This window comes from Monodon monoceros, unplaced genomic scaffold, assembly GCF_005190385.1.
Source record: "Monodon monoceros isolate NGI ecotype Baffin Bay Population unplaced genomic scaffold, NGI_Narwhal_1 Super_Scaffold_19, whole genome shotgun sequence".
Lineage (NCBI taxonomy): Eukaryota > Metazoa > Chordata > Mammalia > Artiodactyla > Monodontidae > Monodon > Monodon monoceros.
In genome coordinates this window covers 29,185,052-29,209,290 of record NW_021703775.1, presented here as the reverse complement: position 1 = coordinate 29,209,290, position 24,239 = coordinate 29,185,052, and the positions used below count along the sequence as shown (strand labels likewise).

General features: G+C 48.7%; 1 protein-coding gene across 3 annotated transcripts in view; it reads right to left on the bottom strand.

Moving 5' to 3' along the window:
* Positions 1 to 653: 653 nt before the first annotated feature.
* The window catches only part of TGFA (transforming growth factor alpha), a 107,505-nt gene continuing 83,919 nt past the window's right edge, over positions 654 to 24,239 (bottom strand). The window contains exons 3-6 of one of the 3 annotated variants that reach the window (XM_029232628.1): positions 22,242 to 22,362; positions 9,523 to 9,672; positions 6,619 to 6,728; positions 654 to 4,449 (exon numbers count right to left, since the gene is read on the bottom strand). In XM_029232628.1, the coding sequence (XP_029088461.1) occupies positions 4,442 to 4,449; positions 6,619 to 6,728; positions 9,523 to 9,672; positions 22,242 to 22,362 (389 nt within the window). In that variant the 3' untranslated portion in view covers positions 654 to 4,441. Of the gene's footprint in view, positions 4,450 to 6,562; positions 6,729 to 9,522; positions 9,673 to 22,241; positions 22,363 to 24,239 lie in introns of those variants that run through there. The other 2 variants (XM_029232627.1, XM_029232626.1) reach the window with 2 other exon arrangements.

Genomic DNA, 24,239 nt, shown 5'->3' with positions numbered 1-24,239 from the left:
CTGGAGAAATGAGGGAAGGTCTGGCTGATTCCAAGTTCATGGGGGCTTTCTCCTGGATGGGTCCTCCGAGTCCTATAGCACAGTGGTTCTCGAACCTGATCATGTATCAGAATCATCTGGAAGGTAGAGGGGGCATGGGGCATCTCGAGAGTTTAATAGGTTTGGGGTGGGGCCTGAAAATTTGCGTTCCTAAGAAGTTCCCAGGTGATGCTGATGCTGCTGGTCTGGGGACCACACTTGGAGAATCATAGCTGTTAACACATACTCTCTACCTTAGAATTTCGGGCATTATTTGTATTTTGGCTGGAATTAGTCTGGAATTATTTTCTGCATGTCAGTCAGTCTCAGCCAGATTTTGATTCCTTTGGGGCAGGGATTGTATGTTTCGTCTTTTCTTTCACACTAGTTAGTGTATTGTTGGACACATAGTAAATGAAATACTCATATATTGAGAAGAACTTCAGGGAATTTGGTTTTTCCAAGCAGACAGGGATCAACTAAAGTTAATTTTAGGATTCCCACATTTGCAAAAGAGCATCTAGTTTTTTCTCATCATTCACATTTGCAGAGAAAAATCTTAAATGTGCTTCAGCCATCTCCCAATCTCATGAAAGAAAAGCTCTAGTCTTGATTTAGGAAAAAAAAGAGTTCATTCCTTCATCCTTCCAAACAAGGTACAGTACAACTGAACAACAATACACATTACTGAAAAACACAACTGCATTTTACATTGCTCACTACTCTTTAAATAAGTACAATTCAGACATTAAGGAAAAGAACTGCTAATCCCATTAATGCATTACAGAAATCAAAATTAACTTACCACACAAAATAAATTAAAACATTAAATATTAACCTTTTCAGTGCAACATATACAGAAGTCAGAGTAACAAGTTCTAAAAAAAAAAAGCATCAGGTTTGTTATAATAAGATAATGAGAAGTTGAACACTTCAGTAAATTATTACACTAGGAAGAGGGGTTGTGTTCAGTACTATGTGTGTGTTTGCCGTGAGATCTTTTAGAAAGCCTGGTAAAATCAGTGGCTCCAGAGAACAGGTCCTATGTTAGAACATTAAGAACAAACATGTGTTCATCTTGTTTCTGTGATGTCCCCCTTGGTCCTGGGCTTTTGAATCATCCCCTGCCCCCTCCTCAGCTGAGCAGGTTGGCAGGAATCAAAGCCCAGATCCTACTAAGGGGTTGGGGTCTCCTGAGCACTGTTCCTGCCAAACCTGCCTGGAAGAGTAGCCATAGCCAGCGGTTCTTGTGCACCGAGGCAGCCCAGACCCGGGAAACCTGAAGATGCCAGACACTTTCTCCACCTGCACAGACCAGGCTCCCAAGAAGCTCTGGAAGCACACCTCCTCCCTCATCAATATGGATGGGGGAATGTCAATCCCGCCGTCTCCTTTCATGGCAGATAGACTCTGGGGACATTCTGCCCCCCTTCTCTGCTGGCACACAATAGCAAACTCATATCTTGCTTGGTTACATGTGTATCCAGATGTGTCTTCCAGATCAGGATTGGCCGCTGTCTCTCCTTTCATTAGCAGAAGACGTTTCCCGCCAGTATGCTTAAAGAAGTCACAGCCTGTAGAGCAGTGGGAAAATCTAGGCCCCACAAAAGATTTGGAAGCACCCCCTCCCTTTTTTTTTAAATGGGGGCTTTACATTTCTCCTGAGACAGACATTGGAAACGGCTGTGTTCCCCACCTCCAGGTGTGTGTGGTCGCTTACCATGTCAGATCTTGGGAACGATTCCCTGATCGTAATGAACTTGGCTTTCTAAAAAGCAAGGAAACATGGGGAACCTATGGAGATGGATTAGGAGATGATTTTTAACCTGAAAAGGGGGCGTTTTTACAGCTAACCAATGCCAAAGAAGTACCAATGCCATTAATGGCATAGGAATCCAGTGCTTGTTGGCCATCTGATTTCTAAGAGAGAAATCACTAAAGAAGCAAGGTTCTCCTATCCTGGAGCATGGACAAAGGTCCAACCAGGCCTGCCTTGACCCCACCTCTGCTTCCAACTCCCTTCAGACCTGCTGGTTTACAGAGGACTGTTTTGAGAGGCACTTCTAGGATGGCACACATTTGAGCTCATTCACTGCATGGTTGTACAGGCACAAGGAATGGGGCACCGGCAGCTGTGACTTGCTGGACTGGAGCATTCACAGACCCTAAATATGAGGTCCCCACAGGGAACAAAGAAGGTTCCCTCTGCTTCCATCCTTATATTCTCACCTCTGCAAAGGCTCTTGGACACCTGAAGACTGGACACTGATCCTTCCACTCAGTAGGTGAACAAAGCCCCACGAGACATTCTCAACATCAGTTCATACACTTTAAAGGCAACCAGACCTCAAATAGCCTCTAAAAGACTGAGTCAAGATTGTCCTAAAGTAAAAATGTGATCTCAAGTTAAAAACAAGTGATGCTACTCCACTTTCATTAGTCTCTCCGAACTGGGATCAGACTTTCAGTAGAGCCTGATGAGAAAAGTGAGTGCAAACTGGGGTCCACAAACCAGTGTCAACTGCATTGGTCTCCTATGGTCAAGCCTCAGCCCACAGATCTGCTGCTGTAGGACCAGCCTAAGGAATGCAAACTTAGGCGTATTTTCTTTTATGAGTAAAACCCGGGAGCTGTGGTCAGATACACTGCTGGCGAACGGACCCCATTTCTGCTACGGGCGCTTTGGGTGCTGCATCATTCAATAAAAGTGCCAGAGTTAAGACACGTGTCATATAATTGTCTCAACTGTAAGAAATACAGAGAAAATTCACTGAAGTAGACATACTGGGGCAGAAGAATTCGAGGAGGACAAAATGACCTGGTAGGAATTTCAAGCCAACTTGACATATTTTAAAGGTCCCTTTCACGATGTGAGGTGCTACAGGCACTGAAGGGTTAATAGGTAGAAATCTTCCATTTTTCAGATATTAGGGAATAAGAGTTCCCTCACATATGGAGTCTACATATTATTTCATTGTTTCCCATTTCCAAATTTTAGTGACAATTCCTAGGGATGAGCTCCCACTGTGCAGTTGGAGGGAACTAGAATTTCCCACAGGCAGACCCACTGGGTTGGAAAGCACCCAGGAGAACAATTTCTCCTTCCCTGAGGGAAAAGTGAGACCCACACGGTGGAGATGGCTTGTTAGAGTTTTTGTTAAAAAAAAAAACCAAAACACGGCATCCTGCATGGAAAAGAAAAAATATGTCACTGGAATATTTCTCCTAATGCTTAAAAATAAATAGGAAAGTTCAATTTCTCCCTTTCAAAATAAAACATCAACTGAGTAGCAACATGGAAAATAAGTGACTGGTCCCCCTTCACGGATGCAGCCCCAAACGCCCGCGGCCCTCTGTTAATGCTCTATTTCTAAACAGATTCTCAGAGGGCCCACTAGACAGTTAGCATGTTTAATAACAGAGCGGGGTAGTCTGTGTTTCCCCCATGTAGAGGCACACACAGGCATTCTTCCTCTTCCTTGACAAGATGCCAGATCTCCACTGCTAGATTTGCTAACTTTTCAACAGGACTGTACCCTGGGGCGTTTACTAGTTTTGTGTATTAAATGGCATGACCTCTGAACCCCAATCTTTGCTCCCATCCTCTGTCCATCTCCATCTATCCTGGTGGGTTTTCCCAAGCTTTAGCTGTTCCAAAGAGACCGGACATTTCTAATCAGTCTAACTTTTTGGCCAGCAATACATACATCATTAATGCAGACGTCTGAAAGGGTTTTGCGCTTTTTACACTGACTTAAGAGATTAAAAATAACACCATCATCCATCTAATAAATAAGAAGTTATCTCTGAAGGGGGCAACAGCTCGGGAAGGTGTTCAACATCATGTGTCTGTGGAAGATATCGGGCTGGTTGAGGGTTTTGTGGACAGAGGACAGACATGGCTCCTCTTACACTGGTGTCTTCACGTAGCAAAAAGCAGTTACGCCTTTTTCCACCTTCTTCCCCCATAAGCGGTAAGAAAAAAACTGTAACAACTAAAGGAATCTCCAGTGTCAGGCAGGATGGCGACTGTTGTGGGGAGATGGGCCCATTAAAAAAAGCACAGCCTGGCATCCGCGACTGGCAGAACACACCTACACACACCTGGACACAGATGCCAACGCACACAGCTCATTAGGTAAACAGGAGGTCCACCCCGTGCCCTTCATTTCTGACCAGTCTTTAGACTGTGGTCCACTTATTTCTTCTCCAGGTCACACTGGATAATCCCAAGCAGACAGAGTTGTGGACAGAGTTTTGAATGAAGGCCCACAAAAGACAAAAAGCCCACACAGGCGAGGGCAGGCAGAGTAGGAAAGGTCTGCTGGCCCGTCCCAGGCAGCCCTCACCGTGCCGTCCTCAAGAATTCCTTTGTTTCTCAGGCTGCCGCAGGCCATTTGGAAGAACTCCTCCTCTGGGCTCTTCAGACCACTGGAAGGAAGGAAAAACAGGTTAAGCTCTGCGGGCCAGACCCCAGCCAGGCTGGGAAAACTGGCTTGGGACAGAAACTTGGGGATGCACCAGCCAAAGTCACCAGGCTCTTTTGGGCGGACAAGTCCACCTTCTGCTGGTTAAACCTCAGGGGCAGAAGCTCCTGAAACTGTGCTTTCAGCGCCAAAGGAAACAAGAGAATGGGGATGCGTGCTGTCATGAGGGCCTTCATTCAACTGGAGGTGATTCAACCCCGTCTGCGGCCAGCTCCCTCATCAGGGGTGGCTTAGTGGGCAGCTCATGAGCTGGTCAGGGCTCTGGCAGCAGAATGGCTTCCCCCGAGGCTATATAAGAACGGACCCCTGGGCTTCCCAGGTGGTGCAGTGGTTGAGAGTCCGCCTGCCGATGCGGGGGACACAGCTTCGTGCCCCGGTCCGGGAAGATCCCACATGCCGCGGAGCGGCTGGGCCCGTGAGCCATGGCCGCTGAGCCTGTGCGTCCGGAGCCTGTGCTCCGCAGCAGGAGAGGCCACAACAGTGAGAGGCCCGCGTGCCGCAAAAAAAAAAGAATGGACCCCCTTGTTGCTCAATGGGTGGGCCCTGACGGTATCCTCTGTGCCTGTCGTGGGCAGGCAGCGTGTACCCATTCCCCAGCAGCTCCTGAGTCCAGCCCAGCCTGGACATCTTCCTGATCTGGTCCCTCCCACAGTTCCTCTGGAGGTGGGAAGGTACCTGTCAACTCAAGGAGAGGGGCGTCAGCCTTGGTGGCCATCTCTGGAAGGTCAGATCCATCCCCAGATTCAAAGCTAACATTCTCTCAAATGTGGGTAGGGAAGAAGTGACATTAACAAGAAATTTACTCTATCCTAAATGACTCTGCCAAGGTGCAGACCTATGGCACAAAATCTACTATAAATTTTCTTAAAAAGGCATACGCAGTTTTCCTATTGGTGCTAAAAGACAAAACAAAAATATTTATCTTCATTAGCTCAATGGATGGTCCCCTGAGGTAGTGAAGGAGATGTGAGTGGGGCCTTCAGAGGATTTGGGTCTCATCCTAGCTCCCCCAGGGACTCAGGGAGGCACCCACGCAGGCCTTTAGCAGATTCAGTTTATCCACACCCTCCTCCTTAAGGCTATCGTGAGGATTAATGAATCAGCACCTTCCTAAATCAAAAGGGCTGCTCATGCACAATTACTATGGCTCTTGAAATGAAGACCAAGTGAACGGCGCTCCAGGGCCTTCAGTTCCCTCCAGGTCAGATCACCAGGAGGCCTAATGAACACCGCAGCGTTCCAGCTTCCCAGGCGCTTTTCTTCCTGTCTTCTCCATGCAACCGTGAGCTTCTGGAATGCTGACTGTGCTATGGCCATACCACTCGGAACGCGCCTGATCTCGTCTGGAATGCTGTTTACTAGAGAAGGACACCCCCAGGTGGACGAGTATGGGGTGATTGTCTCCTGATCCACTACTTCCTAAAAAGGAATTCTAAGTTTCTGACAGGCTTTGTGGGTCAACCCAGTGTTCCAGAAACTTGTTCATGTGAGACTTTTCAGAGCCTGTCTGGATATTTTTGCTATTTGACTCAAGGAGCCCTGAGCAAGGGATGCTCGGATGAGGGTTCCTGAGAAGTGAGTTTGGCCTCATATCCAGATGTCCAATCTTTTTTGTGGATGTTGGAGAAAATATTCAAGCAACAATGGTAAACTGAATGAAGATCACAGGATTCTAAGAGTTTAGAGTCCTTCAAGACCTTCTATAGGCCAAATCTCTCATTTCACAGATGGGAAAGGGGAGATGATTTCTCAAGGGAAAGAGAATGAACATCTGTTGAATGTCTACAGTCTGTGACACACTAGGTACTTTATATCAGTACTTATTCAATTTGCACAACATCTTTTTAACAAGAAAACTAAGGCTCAGAGAGGTTAAGTTTCTTGTTAAAGGTCACACAGTCACCAGTAAGGATAAAAGAGCTCCCTTCTGAGTAAAACACACATTAGAATAAACTAAACCTGACTCGGTAGGATGGATAGCCTCTTCTTTTTCTCCCTTCTTTCTGCTTCATCCTCCAAGAACTTCTGCCCTGACCTGGAGAAGGTGGTCCTCTTCTCTACCCAATAGTGTCTCCCGAGGGAAAAAGGCCTTTCCTTGAGGCAGCCCTCTTACCTGTTTCTGAGTGGCAGCAAGCAGTCCTTCCCTTCAGGAGGGCACTGGGCTTCTCGTGCCGGCAGATGAGGGCCCGGCACCATTCACAGTGTTTTCGGACCTGGCAGCAGCTGCAAAGGTGCAGAGAACATGGTCTTGGCAGGAGCCTGGCAGGGGGGTGCCCAGCTGGTGCAGCGTCTGCCCGAGGGGCCTGCTGGGCAGCTCTGGGCTCTAACCCAGCCTTCCCATGGGGCCTCCGGAGGGAGAGACACAGCAGGGGGCTGAGGGCTTTGCAGGGTGGTGGCCTTTGGGGCAGGAGCTGGCCACCTGTGAGAGGACCTGTTGGCCACCCCAGAGGACCAGCCCCATTCGGCTGCTCTGCTCTGGGTTGGCAGGGTAACCTGGCAGGCAGGTACCTGGCTCCAGCTGCTAGAGGGGACCGGTCCCCCACCGGCTGCTTGCTCCATAAAGCAGCAGTTGGGTAACTCCAGAAATGCGGGAGCAGCCTCAGAACCGCTGTCAGGACTGGGCCAAAGCCACCACTTCAGGCTAGCCAGGGCTGGGAGGGCTAGGGACGGGGTCATCCATCAGGAATTGCCAGCCGAAAAGCTGGGACTGTGCGTGGGCTGCAATGGACCCACGGAAGGAATGGAAGAATAAATCATGCACCTCCGTGGCTTCCAATCTTTTTCTGAGGACTAACATTCTCTAGTCGTGGCAAACTCATCCTCTCAGTGAACCCAAAACCCAGAGTCCTAAAGCATCAGGACCATGAACGCTCCGGCCTCCCTCTGTGGGCAGGAATGAACGGTCTGCAGAGTTAGCACAAAAAAGGAACCAGAGAACCCAAGAGAAGGGCAGAAAAGAAAGCACTAAGACATTAAGTACCTACAGACACTGATGGTTGTTTCCCTTGGGATAGCATGGAGGGCTGTTGCCACTCATTCTAACCCTAAGGTATATGTAACCTATACATCCAGTGTCTGGGGCTGGGAGGGGTCTCGTGGCTGACACGAGCCTGGAAACAAGCCTGTTGCTGTACTTCCCTGTTGGAGCCTGGTGACATTTCACGATCCCCACCCCAGCCCCTCTCTCTTGGCACTGCCCCAGGAATGTTACTAGAGCCCCTGAATCTCTGGGCAGCAGAGCTGAGGAGGGACCCTGGGACATTTCTGCCCAAGTTGCTTCTGCCAGGGGTGGCCAGAGCAGTCTCCCGGGCCCGGGTCCCTCCTGAGCCACAGAGTCTGGGTTGGGACCAGCTCACCCCATGTGGGAGAGACCTAGGCCTTGACTCCAGATCTATCAGTGACAGCTGTCTTGCTGTCACCTAGCCAGGAGGGCTTGCCCCGTCACTACCCAGACAGGAATGGCCCAGGGCAGTGAGATCAAGGCCTCTAGGTCCCTCTGGCATGGGATGAGCTGGTCCCAACCAACTCTGTCACTCAGGAGGGACCCCGTGCCCCGGCAACCAGAAGTCTGGCGAGGGCTTGGTCTCTCAGGGATTCTGAACTTGCTCTCTGGCAAGGATGGGCTTGGAAAGGACAGAGGAGAGATGGGATGGCTGCCTCCCTGGGAACTCCTCCCTGGCAATCAGAGAGGCCGCGCAGGTACCCTGGGTTGTTTCTGTCTTTAGAGAATATGGCAAAATGAGCTTTTCACTCCCCCTGGGGAGGCCCACGTGGGCACCGAGTCTTGTTCCTACGGCTCTGGGACCCTCCTCGCCACAGAAACAGGACTGTGGGAGTGACGGGCACCCCACATAGCCAGCCGGCCATGAGAATCGAGGCTAGTGGTCATTAGGTTGCTCCTGCTTCCCCAGGGGGTCTTCACGAGTAGCAGAACCTGAGCTATGCCCCAGCCTGCAAACATGTTTTCCCAAGACACATGGGAGTAGAACAGCCCAGCTGAGACCTCATGCCTCCCCCTTAACACTGGCTTGATCCAGGAGGAGGATGTGAGTGCGCTGCGGCTACTGTCAACAAGATGGGGCTCTAGGGGCACCCCGTTCATTCCCAGAACCAGGAGCGTGTGCTTTAGACGCTCCAACAGCAACAGTCAATAAACAAACGGGACGGAGACTCTTATTTATCTGTCCCAAACCCAGGCAACCCCAGAGGGCTCAAGTCTGGCTCCCTGTGGGAACACGCACTGCTTCCTCCAGGCCTGGCTAGAGGGGCCTGTCTACTTACTGTTTCCACCACGAGCTACTTTACGCTGAGCTAGCCGCAGCCTTTGGCCGGTATGTCCATTTCTTGTGCGTGTCCAATCAGGCAGCATACTCTGTGCTTGCTCTGTGACTTAGAGGTCTCCAGATACTTCCAGGGAATAAATCTGGCCAGACGCTGGAAATACAGCCCTAGGGCCTCTCCCTTTGCAGGGCAGTCCAGTCGGGAGATATGGGCAAGCAAAGGAGGCTAAGATACACCGGGAAAAGGGCTCGGTTGGTCTAGGGCTCAGGAAGGCTTCCTGGAAGATGTCAGGCAGAGACTGAGTTTCAGAGGAGGAGGAATAGGGCAGAGAGGTAGAGAAAGGGGGAGGCCTGTCATAACAGCAACAGTGGCTTTAGGATTCGCCAAGTGCCTTCTGTGGAGAGGAAGCGAGGCCGCTACTGCCCACGGGAGGCTGGGAGCCGTTTCTAGTTCCCTCTGGAACCCCTGCACATCCCCATGACAATGGTGAAGGCTCCAAGCCCACAGCAGAGAGAGAGCACCTTTGGCTCTGCTTTCAACGGGGCACCTCCCAGGATGTGTGCTGCAGACCTGCCAGGGTGTGTGCCTTTCACATGACTTGGCTGTCACCAAAGTTCCTCTTTGCTTCGCTAACACTAATCAGACATCACAGCAGTAAACTGTCGTGGTGGCCCCGTTATGGCCCCGGGAGGGCCTGCAGGTGGGGGTCCCGGCCTCAGGGGTAGCAAAGACTCACTGTATCAGCACACACGTGATGATAAGGACAGTCAGGGCCACGATGGAGACCACCACCAAGGCAGTAATGGCCTGCTTCTTCTGGCTGGCGGCCACCACGGCCAGGAGGTCCGCGTGTTCACAGCGTGCACCGACGTACCCAGAGTGGCAGCTGAGGAAGACAGAAAGAGTCAGCGTGCTCTCCAGGCAGAAGTCTCATTCTCCCCACTCCCCAGGAAGGCTGGGCCGGAGGGGAAAAGCCCAAAGGGGCCCCTCCAGCCTTTGCTATTGGAGGCAAGGGCATCAGCAAAATTTCTCCTACTCCCCTGCACAGGCTCCTCTTGCTTGGAGAACAAGGGATAACTCACCAGCTTATCATCTGAGGGGAAGGTGTTGCTGAGGCACTTCGTTATTACGGTAACCATGCCAGATCCCGGGGGAGTGAGGAGGGCGGCAAGTGTGTCCAAGACACGGAGCTCATTTTGGCAGTTCATAAAAATCCAGGTTATTTTTAAACTAAATGTGTGTATTCAGAATTCCTAGTGATGAGAGAAAGACAACATGCTAAACCCGCAGGAGACAAAGACTGTGGTTTGCTTTTTTATCTTCTTCAAGTTTAATTCGTTCTGCAGACATTTACCAGGTGGAGCGTGTACTGGACTAGAGGCCAGCACCACTATCTGGTAATAACAGCTGGCCTCTCTCTGCTAGAGGATTAGTAACGGCACAAAACGATGCATGTTTATGAACATGCATGCAGCCTGTAAAGGGCAATACCAACACAAGGTGATAGTATTACTTGTATTGCTACTATTCAGAGACTCTTTGGCATCAATCATTTCAGTAGCGGCCTCCTCCTAAGAGCTGAGGGCTGAAGCTGCTTCTTCCACGTAGCCCTCACCTATGCTAAACTCCCCCCACCCAGATTCTGGCTGGCTTCGTGCATGGTGATTCCTCAGGACACGCTCTAGGCATAAGGAAGCGATGGTCATTTTCTGATGCAGGCCCCTTTTTTTTCCCGCCAAGCATATGATTCTTCTCAGTAGAAGATACTTAGCTTACACACAGGTCCCTTTGTCTGGGGTGACTTTTTTATTGTAATGAAAATGTTTGATCACCACTGCCTTCTCAGGTGGGATAGCTTCCTTCCCACAGGGGACTTCCTTGAGGGGCAGTCTTGCACCAAACATCACACTGGATTTAAAGGTTTTTGTCCCTCTCCACCGCCCTTCGGACACGACAATGATAGTTAAATTTTTTTTTTTTTAAGAGTCTACCTTTTGATGAAATAGCCAGACTGTCACTTTCACTTTTAGATTAAAAGGCTTTGGAAGGGCAAGGAAAATGAAGGGGGATTAAGGGTCCTGGTATGCCTGCTCTTGTGCAGGGTCAGCCCCAGGCGCATTGCATTTGTGATTCCCTTAAACCTGGGCTCCCGGGCTGCCAGACCCCACATGCCAGAAGGAGTCACAGGACAAATATAGTGCATTTTCCTGGAGTACAGGTTTTGCTCAATGCTAGCAACAAATTGAATCATTTTCAGGTACTGTATGGGTTTAAGGTTATGGCAAACAGGAGATACTGCAAAAATGGCTGCTTAAGGCTACAACCTGGGATACCAGAACATATAGCTTCTGTCTTTAATGCTGCTTAATGGAAAAGTCTCTCACTGGTGCTCTTTATCCCAAAGCCCAACTGTTATGTACCTCCTTTAAAGGTATACTTTAGTTTGAATTCTTTTGTCTGAACTTGCTTTTCTGTTAGAGGTTAGTTTACATTTGACACATGTTTTCTCACTTAGTCTTTGCACAGAAAAGCCAAGTCACTTGCCTGTGCCCACCCTGCCAGGGAAGAGAGAGAAATCCATTCCCAGGTCTGCTGACCACAGGGTCCGGGTTCTCGCTCACTCAGCAGGGCTGCTGCCCCTGCATACTCTCTGGGGATTGTGATGAGAATGCCGCAGATTCAGCTCTTGATTAAATCTGGCTTTTGGTTTAGCCTCCAATCTTGAAAGTGTAAAGGAGATTTGAGCTTTTAGGTTCAACAAGGGTGCAAAGGGTTTGCAGTCTTCAGTTAGTAAGGAAGCTGGGGAGGGCCAACCGGGACGGAAAATGCCATGTAGAGTTCTCTACAGACCCGAGGAGGAGAGAGCAGGCTCCAGAGAGGAAGAAGATGCAGGAGCTCTGGCAAGAAGACCTTGTTTGAAAAAGGATCTGGACCACAGAAGTGTGAATAAGAACACAGACTCTCACAGACTTTGGCTAGGAGGGCGATGACTGGGGGCTAGGAAACAGGGGCAAGTTTGCTTTTGTTTGGTCTTAATAACAAAATCATTTTGAGGACAAATTCAGAAACAGCTCACCCTGTAGGCTGGGGAGAAAACAAGGCACTGGCCCCTTCCCAGTAGGGGAAAGCTGACGGTGCACTGAACTTGAGACTGAGAGGCGATAAGCAACAGGCACAGGTGATGCACAGATTGAAGCTGTGGGTGTCTACAGCGAATCCTGCAAAGGGTCCCTCCTCCAACCCATCCTGAATATTCACCCTGCACCCAGATGGCTCCCACCTGGGTTGTGGGCTTCCTCCATTTGGTATCCAACACCCCTTATCTGCAGGACCCTAACCCACCCCCTCTACTTTATCTCCAGTCACCTAGGTTTCAGCCAACCCAAGAAGTCCCCCCACCCCTAATGTCAACTGAACTAGTGCCCAGCACATAGGCACTCAGGACACATCGGCCTGTGAATGAATGAATGACTACCTTCCCCTTGCCCATCTCAGCTCCTGCCACCTTCTCTGCCTGGAATATTATTCCTCACTTTCTTCCTCAAACTCCGTCTCAAAGACCACATTCTCCAAGAAGATATAATTTAAAGACTCACTCATTCATTCGCCCAGTCATCCATCCATCCATTTTCCATAGCTCTTTCTATGGATCTCCCTATAGCCTCGCCTTCTCTGAAGGCCCTTAGGACTATGCCCACCTCTCCGGCTGCCTCTCCCACCAGCCTCACTTTAGGCCAGCCTCCAGTCTCCCGCAGGCAAGACCTAGCTCTACAAAAACTCTGGTGAACCACAGAACAGAAGAGGGTTGGGGAGCCTGGGCTTTGGGATGGATTGTTAGATGTCTAACCAGGAGTTGCAGTCAAGCCAGCGAGACTTCTCTGTAGCTGGGTGTTAGTCTGCTTCCTCCTAGGGAAGGGTAGTGTGATGAGGGTTTGCACAGCTATTCGTGAAAGGTCCAGGCTATAGGAAGAGCACCCCAGGAGGCAATTCCACCCAGCTAGAGATGTTCCTACTCTAACCTGCAGGCCCTGGGAGAGGAGGATTCTAACACCTCCTCAACTGCTGGGTTCTGGAAACCCTATGAATTAACAAATCAATGCTGGGGACTCTAAGAAATCCCATTTAAATAAAATAGTGGGATCTTAGTGCTAATTACATTATCTTATCAACGAAGGCTATGCTAAACTCCTACATGAACTATCTCTGTTAATCCCAACAATGACTACTGCATGGGAGGTCTGGGCTGCTGTTTACCTTGTTTTACAGATGGGGCGGGCAGATTCCGGAGTTAAAAACCTAAGGATCTCAACCGTGAAGGAGACCTTTCTGGGGTAATGCAAATTAATCCAGAAGATACTACTCTGGGATAGTGATTCAATGGCAAACTCACAAACTGCACAGCAAAAAGGAAGAGGGGTGGCTGATTGCCCCATAAAGAGGTCTTCCTGCTGTGGGTGTATAGCAAGTTGCAAAGATGCCCCCAAACAGTGCCGTCTTAATTCACTAGGGAAGATAACCCTCTAGGCTGGGTCACATTTTGCTGACTTTCCATCCTCTTCCTGCCATGTGTGTGCTGGGCCCTTTACAACCAGCCTGGCCTCAGTACTGCCCTGGGCAGAGGTCTTTCCCATTAGGAAAGTCTTCATGCCAAAAAGAATGCCTCTGTCCACTTAGTGTCACAGCAGTAAACACTCAAACCCCAGTCTCATTGAGTTAGGGAGCTCAGCTTGCTTCTGAACGAAAACTTCCCCAGTGAGGCATGGGGAGCACCTGAGTTTCTGCCTAATACACGAGACTCCAGGTCATGGCCTAGGTGAGCTCCAAGAAGAGCAAGTCTTAGCACCAAGCAGCCCAGCTGCAGCTGGGAGGCAGAACAGCCAGTGGTCCATATACTTGAGCTTCTCCCAGGACCTCCCAGGTCAAAATCTCTCTGAAAATGGGGCCCGGGGGTCTTAAAGAAAAGGCCGAGGGTATTCTGATGAAGCCCGAGTTGAAAGCCACGTGAAGGTTTACCAGTGAAATCATCTCTGGCTGCCCATTGGAATGGCCTGTGGAGCTTGAAAAAATCCTGAGGTCCAGGCCACAGCCCAGACCAACTAAATCAGAATCCCTGGGAGTAAGGTCTGGGCATCAGCATTTTTAAAGCTCCCAGATGATTCCAATGGGCAGCCAAAGTTGAGAACACAATTTAGACTTTCTGGCCTTGGGATGGAGGGAGGTCTTTTCCTCTCCCCAGTCGACTGTAATACAGGGATGCTTTTCAGTTGCTCTTTACTAGGGGAGTAGCAAGAAAAGTTTTGGTGACATACATTTAAAAAAAAAATTCCCAAGCTTCTAATATGAGACTTAATTACGCAATTATTTTAGCATAAGTCACACAATGAGGGGAAAAGTCACCTCACCTGGTCACAAATGAATCATGCTTGACTCAGCTGCTGTCTCTACCTCAGGTAGGCGCTGCTTCCCACCTGGCTGTACATTAGAATCACCTGGGAAGCTCTGGCGAATGCCGGGGCCATGGTCATACCCTTGGAGATGCCCATCCAATTGGTCTGGGCACCCAAGTGACTCTAATGTGAGACCAGGCCTGAGAACCACTGAGGTAGAAGGTCATTTAAGGACACAGAATCAAGACCCAACAATTCAAAATCTGCCCCTCCCCCTTCTCCTTCCTCTCTTCCCCGTCTCTCTCTGGGCATTCCCCCAGGGTGGGAGATGTACAGTGGGTCCTCTCATTCAGGTGCAGGAGAAATGGGAGATGCGGCACCTCTGTTTAAGAAAGGAATCTGAGGGCTTCCCTGGTGGCGCAGTGGTTGAGAGTCCGCCTGCCGATGCAGGGGACGCGGGTTCGTGCCTCGGTCCGGGAAGATCCCACATGCCGCGGAGCGGCTGGGCCCGTGAGCCATGGCCGCTGAGCCTGCGCGTCCGGAGCCTGTGCTCCGCAACGGGAGAGGCCACAACAGTGAGAGGCCCGCATACCGCAAAAAAAAAAAAAAAGAAAGGAATCTGAGCAAAATAGGAATTTTTCTATCACGAAGGGGAATGGCACATGTGTAAGGCTGAACATTTTCTTATAACATTTGACCATTCAATTTTATCTGTCGAGAGTGGATATCGTCAAACACAAGACTCTGGAATGCTGATTTTGTCTTCATAATTCTGAAAATGAGGCTCTGGAATCACATGTAGGCTGTTTCCCCCAGATAAGAATAAAAAAGAAGTACATAAGAAAGAAAGGAAAGAGTGTAGCACAGGAGGGGCAAGGAGCTTGTCCGAGCTGCAGGAGCCACCGTGGCTGAAGACGAAAGGCAATGGGCTCCAGCCAGGCGAGTCCCTGAGACCTTCTCATTTTTGTTACTGATTCAGTTTGGAGGTTGCTTTGGTGCTTTTCTTAGGAGCAAACTTTGTGGCTTAGGCCTCCTCATTTTAACAAGAATTAAATGATCAATGATATGCCTTTCTTTCTACTCTGCTGAGGGTTTTCAGACCTTCTAGTCCTGTCCAGTTGCTCAGTGTTTCCCCTAAGTCCCTTTTGTACCTGGTTCACAGTGCCTTTTAAAATTGTAAAGAAATAGGATGATGCATGTAGAGCTGTGCTCTTATAAGTGTTTTTTTTTTTCCCTTAAGGAAAATGTTCTCCAATTAGAGAAAGAATGTTTCTAAGCAAATTGGAAAGGACATACATCCCAATATAATAGAACAGAAAGACAAAGAAAAGAAAAGTCCCATTGTTGTACACCCTACCACCTTAAATGGCAGTCTGATTGACAAGGAGTTCTTCTGGACTACTTCTATGTAGTTTTTAACATAGTTAAGATTTTTTAAAAATACGATTTTGCATCAATTTCTCATTTAACATCTCTTCACCATTTTACTAAGTCATTAGGAAACTGCAGAAGTTGTTTAAAATGGTTGTAATTTATACACAATTTGCTTCACTGAACCCTTACCATTTAGGCTGTATCCAATTTTGATATCATAAACAATGCCAGGGGATTATCTTTGTGTACACATTTTCTTTGCATTTGAGATTACTTCCTCAGGACAGGATCCCGCAAGTGGGCACAACACGGTACAGACTTTGGAGCCAAAGTGTCATTCGTTTGAATCCCATTCCCTGCGTAATGCCTGTGTGATCTTGAGCCAGTTACTCAACCTCTCTGTGGCACTCATTCTGCGTCCTTAAAACATGCTAGTAATAAAACTTACCTCATAGAGTTATGAGCATTAAATGAGCTAACATCTTGTGAAGTGCCTGACACAAAGGAAGGGCTGTACGAGTGCCAAAAATGTAAATAAAAGAATGGGAGCATTTTCAAGGCTCTTGAGAGACACTGTCTTCATAAACAATGGTGTACTCTCTGGCAGGAGGCTAGTGCTCTGATTTGTAGCCACGCCTTTTGGCACAGGCTCCGAGATAAAGTTTTTAATATGGGGGCCAAGAACCAAGGTGGCCAAGGGCCAGGGACCATGGTTTTAGAAAAACGTTTATACCAACTTGCCTTTAACATGGAGAAAATCCATAGGGCTGGGGTGGGAGTGGGGACATGACTCGCAGGACACCTGTACTGGGTTTACCCATTTTTGGCTTCAAGAACTGGATTTACCAAGTCCTAGAACCTCTCTGCTTGGGGCGCTCGGGAGGAGTGGGCTGGAGGGAGTAGGGGCTTCCTCATTGTACAGTTCCATGGTCTACCCAACTTTCACTGCTTCTTCAGCAGGACTTGGATCCTTCAGCTGTGGTGATGGTAACAATGTGCTGTTCACAATGGTGATCGTGCTGTTCTTATGCTCTGCTAGGAACTGGGCTTCAATATTCTCTCATGTGCTAATAGAACTTTCCGTGATGATTCGACAGATGAATGGATAAAGATGTGGTACATATATACAATGGGATGCTACTCAGCCATAAAAAAGAACAAAAGAAGCCATTTGCAGCAACATGGATGCAACTAGAGATTATCACACCAAGTGAAGTAAGTTAGAAAGAAAAGGCGATATCATATGATATCACTTATATGTGGAATCTAAAATATGGCACGAATGAACCTATCTATGAAACAGAAACAGACTCACAGACATAGAGAACAGGCTTGTCTATAGCCAAGGGGGGAGGGGGAGTGGGGGACAGATGGATTGGGAGTTTGGGGTTAGTAGATGCAAACTATCACATATAGAATAAACAACAATAAAGAATGTATATATATGTATAACTGAGTCACCTTGCTGTACAGCAGAAATTAACAAACACTGTAAACCAACTGTACTTCAATAAAAAAATAAATTTAAGAAGAACTTTCTGCGATGATGGAAATAGTGTCTGTATGTGTGCTAATACAGTAGCCACTAGCTGTCTAGAGGTACTGAGTACTTGAAATGTGGCTAGTGAGACTGAAAAAAAAATTTTAGTGGAGTATAGTTGATTTACAATGATGTGTTAGTTTCAGGGGTACAGCAAAGTGAATCAGTTATACATATATACACTCTTTTTTCAGATTCTTTTCCCATACAGGCCATTACAGACTATTGTAGAGTTCCCTGTGCTATACAGCAGGTTCTTATTAGTTATCTATTTTACATATCGAGTACTGCGTATATGTCAATCCCAATCTACCAATTTATCCCTCTCCCCAGTATCCCCTGGTAACCATAAATTTGTTTCCTACATCCGTGGCTCTACTTCTGTGAAAAACTAAATTTTAATTAATTAAATAAATTAAATAGCCACACATGGCTAGTGGCTCCTGTCTTGGACAGCAAAAGCTCTGCATGCATTATGGTCACTGGGTCCTCATTACAATCCTGAGAAGTACTAATCTCTCCATTTTATACACAAAGAAACTGAGGCTTAACGGTGCTAAGTCACTCAGATCTGTCTGATGTCCAAATCCATGCCTTTAACTGCTGCGTTATCCTGCCTGGTGTGTGACCCTCAGTACCTGCTTCCGCTGGGGGTAGAGAGAGGGCGTGCACTTTCTCCAGCCCTGTGGGTGGGTGATGTCTTAATGTCTTAGCCCTACACCCCACCACCTGCTGGTTATTGAGATGACAGTAGATCTACATAAAGTGGCTCACACACCAACAAGAAAACCACTCCCAATCCTGATGTCTCGGGAGGCGTGTTCTTGGTCACACAGGCAGTCTGCTTGCACACTGAAGGCGGTCACCCCTCTCTGGGTGTTTGACTCTGTTCAGATCCCACTGGAATGTACTGTGGCCAGAGCCAGGTGGAATGTTTTCCTTGGCTGACAGCAATGTGCTTTCACACTTTGCTGTGGGAAAGTCAGGGAGTTCAGTCACCGAGGGGCAATTTTTGGATAGGTGAGACACTTCGATGAGTTGTCACTGGCTGCCAACACTGGAACCCTGAAAACCTGTCACCCGGGTGGCTTCCTTCAACTGTTTTCCTTTGTTTGAAGGTTTCTGCAGGCAGCAGACCAACGGTTTGCAGAATCTGCCTCAGGGAAAAAAACGGTGTTTGAGTCCTAACCTTGCATTTCTATGGTTCTACTTACTACCTTTGGAAATTCTTTCCCTATTTGTTTTCTGAAGTGGTTGGCTCCCAGAAGGGATTTTTTAAAGGGAGACCAAAGATACAATCTAGGGTTCATCTGAAGCATAAATGTTTCAGGATAATGTTCACTACCTTTGGTGATTTCTGACTAGTTATTTGCTGTAACTTTTTTTCCTTATCTCATATTTTAGTGTGAGATGTCATTTTAGTTCTCTGGAAACCTAAGGACTATTGTTCTTATGGAAAACAAAGCTTAAGAATGACAGTATTTTAGAAAGAGCTCCCTCTTATCGGACTATAGTCTTGGGTCCCTGTGGGTTTTCCTGTAAGGCCATGACTGACACGGCCTTAACTTCAAGGTATGCCAGTTTTATTGACAAGGATGAGTGTGTCAGCTCCCTAAAGCTGGGGTAGTTCTAAGAGCGGGGATAGCAGGTTTTGCTTTCTCTGTGTGGACTCACAGTTTTTGGTCTGGTGGGAATTAATGAATTAGAACATTCTTCTACATACTGTAAATACAAAAAGGTATAAGGTGTGGTCCTGCCCTCACTGAGCTTACAAGCTCATGTGGTGGCAGAAGTGAGCAAAGCAGGCTGGCGTGAGCGGAACAGAGCGGGCAACAGGAATGACTGGGGACCGACTTTGGCTTCAGTGTTGGGGACCAGCAGGAAGAGGTGGAAACTGGGGAACTGGGGGGGCGGCGGGCAGGCTGTGTTCCAGAGAAGCTGGGCGTCTGCCTGGAGATGTAAAACCTGACTTCCAAAATGTGGACAGCTAATTACAACCACCAAAGAACAAGGCAGACTCATCTACCACGGTATGAAACACGTCTGTGGGCTGAATACCACCCCTGGGCCGCCAAGATCCAGTGGGGAAACTGAGGTAAAGAGGCGGTAAAGGTTCATGTGGCCACGCCTCCCAGCAGACGGTCAGCTTTCCCACACTGCAGCAGGGTCTCCGCTGACTCTGTAGACCCTGCCCTCGGCCCACAGGAAGGATTCATTGAGAGTCTGTGCTGAGGGTAACGAGTGTAGGAATGACCCTGACCTTCCTCTGGAGGAAGGTTTACTTGCAGGTGCCAACACCTTTCCTGGAAATAAGAGCTATTTGAGGGGAACTCTGTGAGGCTGAGACAGAGTGCCCTCAGGGGCAACAGCTGAGAACATGGGTTTCAGGGTTGGAATTGATGGGACTGAACCCCGGCTCCACCATTTATGGGCTCTGGGGCTCCGGGCAAGTCGCCTAACTTCTCTGAGCCTCAGTTTTCTCATTGACACAATAAGGGCAAGAATCTCTACTTGAGAGGGAAGCTGGGAGAATGGGAGGACTCCATGAGTCACTGTATGTGGAGTGCTGGGAGCCGGCCCGGCACACAGTTACAGCTTTTACAGAGAGGTTACTACTATTATTAACAGTAATAGTTATAGGGTGAGTGGGGAGAGAGACAGCCGGTCTTCCTGACCACCAGCACGTAATGGTGTGTAAATGTGATGGACAGTGATCTCCCTGAGCCACGAGCGGGGCTTGGGATCTGGACTAAACAGAACAAGGGAGGCACCACCCCCTGCTCTCAGAAGGCTTCCGCCAGCCGAAGGGGGCTCGGCCACAGGCAAGGTTACCTGCTGACCCAGGCTCAAGGCTGCCAGCTCTCAGAGTTTACAACAGTCCCTGATCTGGTGGAAAAACTGAACTTCTGACACACTTTTGATCAGAACTCCCCCCTCTCTCTCCCATCGCACAGCCCGGGGCAGCCTGAGGTCCTGGCACCGGGCACCGCTGGAGGGGAGAGGGCCTTCCGCCTGCTGCACTGGTAGGCTTCCTGAGATCTAGGCCAAGAAGCCACCCTTCCTTCAGGGCCAGTGTTTTTCCATAATGACCAGGCTACGATCAAAAATAATCCTATCAGCCTCCCAGAGGCTCCTATGTGTATTTTAATAAGAATGATCATCATGAATGACGACGACTATTGTCATCATCGTGCTTTGTATTTAGGGGTGGGGAGGGCTCTTGGCTCTGCAGACATGGCCTGGGGGCCTCACCCAGGCCTCCCAGGAGGAAGGTGGCCAGTGTGCCTCTCCAGGCTTCAGAGGCACCCCGAGGGGCCTGCCCAGGCTCACACAGCTGCACCTCAGGAAGAGGAAAGCCCTACCCACCACCACTTACTGTGGCAGGCTTTCCCGGTCCCCAGCCTCTCCTGGGCTACTGATCCGATACCCTTAAGCATCATGGTTAAGAATGCAGTTTTAGGAGCCAGACGGGCTGGGTCTGAATGTGAGCTCTGCTCTGTGATCTGGGCACAGCTTCTCTGTGCCCACCTCACGGGATCATTCTGAGGATTACATGAATTAACACATGGATCATGCTTAGAACGATGCCTGGCATGAAGCAAAGCCCAATAAATGCTGGCTTTTATTAACATTTAGTATTATTTACTGGTATTATTAGTTTGGACCATATGAAATTGCTGATTTTAACCGGTTTTGACCTATAAGAATGGCAACTTCATAGACATGGGTGGTTCTTAATGGAGGTGGAGGGCAATTCTTCCTCTGTCCCCAAACCCCGCCCCCCCATCCTGGGGGACATCTGGCAATGTCTGGAGACATTTTTGATTGTCACGACTGTTGGGGGGAGGTGGTGCTCCTGGCACCTAGTGGGTAGAGGCCAGGGTTGCTAACACCCTTCAGTGCACAGGTGAGCTCTCACAGCAAGGGGTTACCCAGCCCCAAAAGTCAACAGTGCCAAGGCTGACTATAGGGCCACCTAACAGTACTCCACCACGCACAGATTTGCTTCCCTAAAACACCCCTTGCCACGACTGGCACGGCTCCCACTGCCTAGAGAATAAAGGCTCACTTCCAACAGGCTCTGGCTTCCAATTCATCTCCAATCTTGTCTCCTCCCTACTGTGGCCTCACTGACTGTAGCGGCAGGTCCCCCAACACTCCAGGCCTGGAGCAACCTCTCTGCTCTCCCCACCAGCCAAACCCCGACACCTGCTCCGGGAAGCTCTCCTTATGGGCCTTTCTTGCCCAGTCGGGCTGACCGTGGCAATCACTGGTGGCTCCTAACTAAGGGACCCATTCCTGGAGATTCTGATTCAGGGGATTGGGGTGGGGCTCAGCTATGTTTTCAGAAGCAGCCCCTGGGGGCTCATGCTCAGCCTGCGGTGGCAAATGCCACGCCCTGGCCTGCATCTTTATTTCCAAGTTGCTTTGCTCTGTTACCACTCATGTACACCAACCCTCTGTGTGCACTTCTGGCTTATTTTATTAGCTGGATGAGGGCAGAGACCTCATCTTAAGAGGCTCCAGCTATTCAAAGGGATCCAAACAAGTGCCTTGCCCTCCAGAAATTCTAAGTAGTGAATTAAACTTGAACCAAAATTAGGAGTTTGGGATTAACAGATATGCACTACCATACAAAAAATAAACAACAAGGTCCTACTGTAGAGCACAGGGAACTATATTCACTATCTGGTAATAACCTATAATGTAAAAGAATCTGAAAAAGAATATATTCTTTATATAAAAAAATATATAGAAATAACTGAATCGCTTTGCTGTACACCTGAAACTAGCACAACATTGTAAATCAGCTATACTTCAATTAAAAATAAAAAGAAAAAAAACGTGAATCCAGGAATTTTCAGACTTTGTTGAGCCCAGGAGTCACCTGAGGTGCTTGTTAAAAATGCAGATTCCCAGGCTCTAAACTCTAGGAGTTCTGCCTCAGTGGCTGTGGGCCAGGGCTCTGGAACCTGGATTTTTAACCAACTGGGTTTGAAGCAGGTGTCCCTTAGCCCGCTGTTCTGATTCTCTAACACGTCGGCTCCAAGGCTCTCAGGGGCCTCTGGCATGGCTTCTGGAGGGAAGTGCTCTTTTAATGGGTTGCTGGCACGTCTGCAGCCCCAGCAACCCAGAACCCCAGGGGACACTTACACACATGCTGGCTTGTCCTCCTGCACCAAAAACCTGCAGGTTCCATGGAAGCAGAATTGACTGTGGGAAGCAGGGCAGTCATTAAAATGGGACACCACAGCTGCGGCCACGGGCGGGTCTGCTGGGGAGAGAAAAGACATTCGGCTCAGATCCAAGGCATATCAAGACATCCCACGGGTCCACCCCACCGGAGAGGGAGCCTGGATGGCTGGGGTTTCTGGTCTCTACCAGTACCCCCTCTTCAGCTCTAACTTTCTAACAGCCAGTACAGGACCAGAGATGCCTGCATTGTGAGCTTTCCAGTGGGGCTTTACTTATTTACTTAACTTTGTAGAAAACAAAACAATCTCTCCAAAAGACTCAGTGTAATTCAGAGACACCAGAGCAATTTTACTTTTAAAGCCTATTCCCCAAGAATGACCTAATTTTACTTTTGCAAGGTGATAGTGATGACTTTTTAAAAGACAGCCTTCATAAAAATCTGTTTGAAAGGTAGGAAACCGAAGAAAGGCACAAAAGAGTACTCTAAAGCCATTAAATTGATGCTGAGGAAGAATAATGATGCAAAAAGATGTTCATGACATATGACTGTAAGTGAACTAGTGCATTTCCAATGTGGTCTGTATAGTATGATTCTATTTAAACAAACAAACAAACAGAAATTTAGATGTGAGGAAGTCTGGGAAGGATTTACATGAACATGGTGGTAGGGCCTCTCTGGGGTGGTAGGATTAGGTGTGATCACGCCATGAAGATGACTTAATGCATAGAAGTCCACCCAGGAGCGGCACAGGCAGTACTGGGAAAGCCTTGATGCGGAGGGAGAGGCAGCAGAGTTGGGTCCACTCGGAGCCCTGGCACCTGTAACTCTCAAGGGTTTGGGGCATCACCAAACCTCTCAGGCCAGCTGGAAGCACGGTAAGGAACCACACATGACCTAATGGCCAGCCCAAAGGGTATCACTTTGGATTTATTTTATTAGACTCCAATAGCCTTGTTTTGTCCAAATAACCCTTCAGACATAGTAGATAGCGATTTCAAGATGGCATGATAGATGTTTCTGTTGCATCTTTCAGGGGGCCCTCATATTTTGTGTTTTGGGCATTTGGGGAGTGGGTCTTTCTCAAGTATTTTTTGGGGAAAAAAATATGTGCTTGGAGTTCTTGCTCTTTGAGTGAATTAAGCCCCAATTTCATACTGTGGGATTTTTGGTTTTTTTGTTTTCTTGTTTTTTTTGCGGTACGCGGGCCTCTCATTGCTGTGGCCTCTCCCATTGCGGAGCACAGGCTCCGGACGCGCAGGCTCAGCGGCCATGGCTCACGGGCCCAGCCGCTCCGCCGCATGTGGGATCTTCCCGGACCGGGGCACGAACCCGTGTCCCCTGCATCGGCAGGCGGACTCTCAACCACTGAGCCACCAGGGAAGCCCCATACTGTGGGATTTTTGACCACCATGAAATAGTAAACTCATGTTGCTGTCTCTCTATTGCTTCCAGAAGAATCATAATTTTGAAAACCTCGTAATTCCAGTGGAAAAAGCAGAGGTTAAAAATATAGCAGAGTCCATGATGCAGAAGGCGAGAGGGCACTCAGAGGTTATGAGCGTGGGCTTAGAAGGCAGAGAGACACGGGTCTGGGTCCTGCCTCTGCCGCCTGGATGCGGTGCTGAGCTTCCGCCCCTGTGAGATGGGGAGTCCACTGCCTCAACGTGGCTCTGAGGCTGAGCGAGGCCAAGCGGGTCAAGTACTGTGCTCAGCAAATCGTCTGGTACGTATCGCTCAGCTGTTAGCTCTTCTGTTATCATCACTGACAATCCCACTATGCTAATGAGTCCCCACACGTGACAAGACCACTCTAGTATATAATCTCCCCCTCCCTCCATAAGTTCAGTGCAGCATAACTAAAAGTCAAGGTGGGCCCTTCAGCTACTAAGATAGTGACTTTCACATGTGAGGACAAGCTGGGAAGCCCAGAGCCAGGTGCAGATGGCGACGCAGGG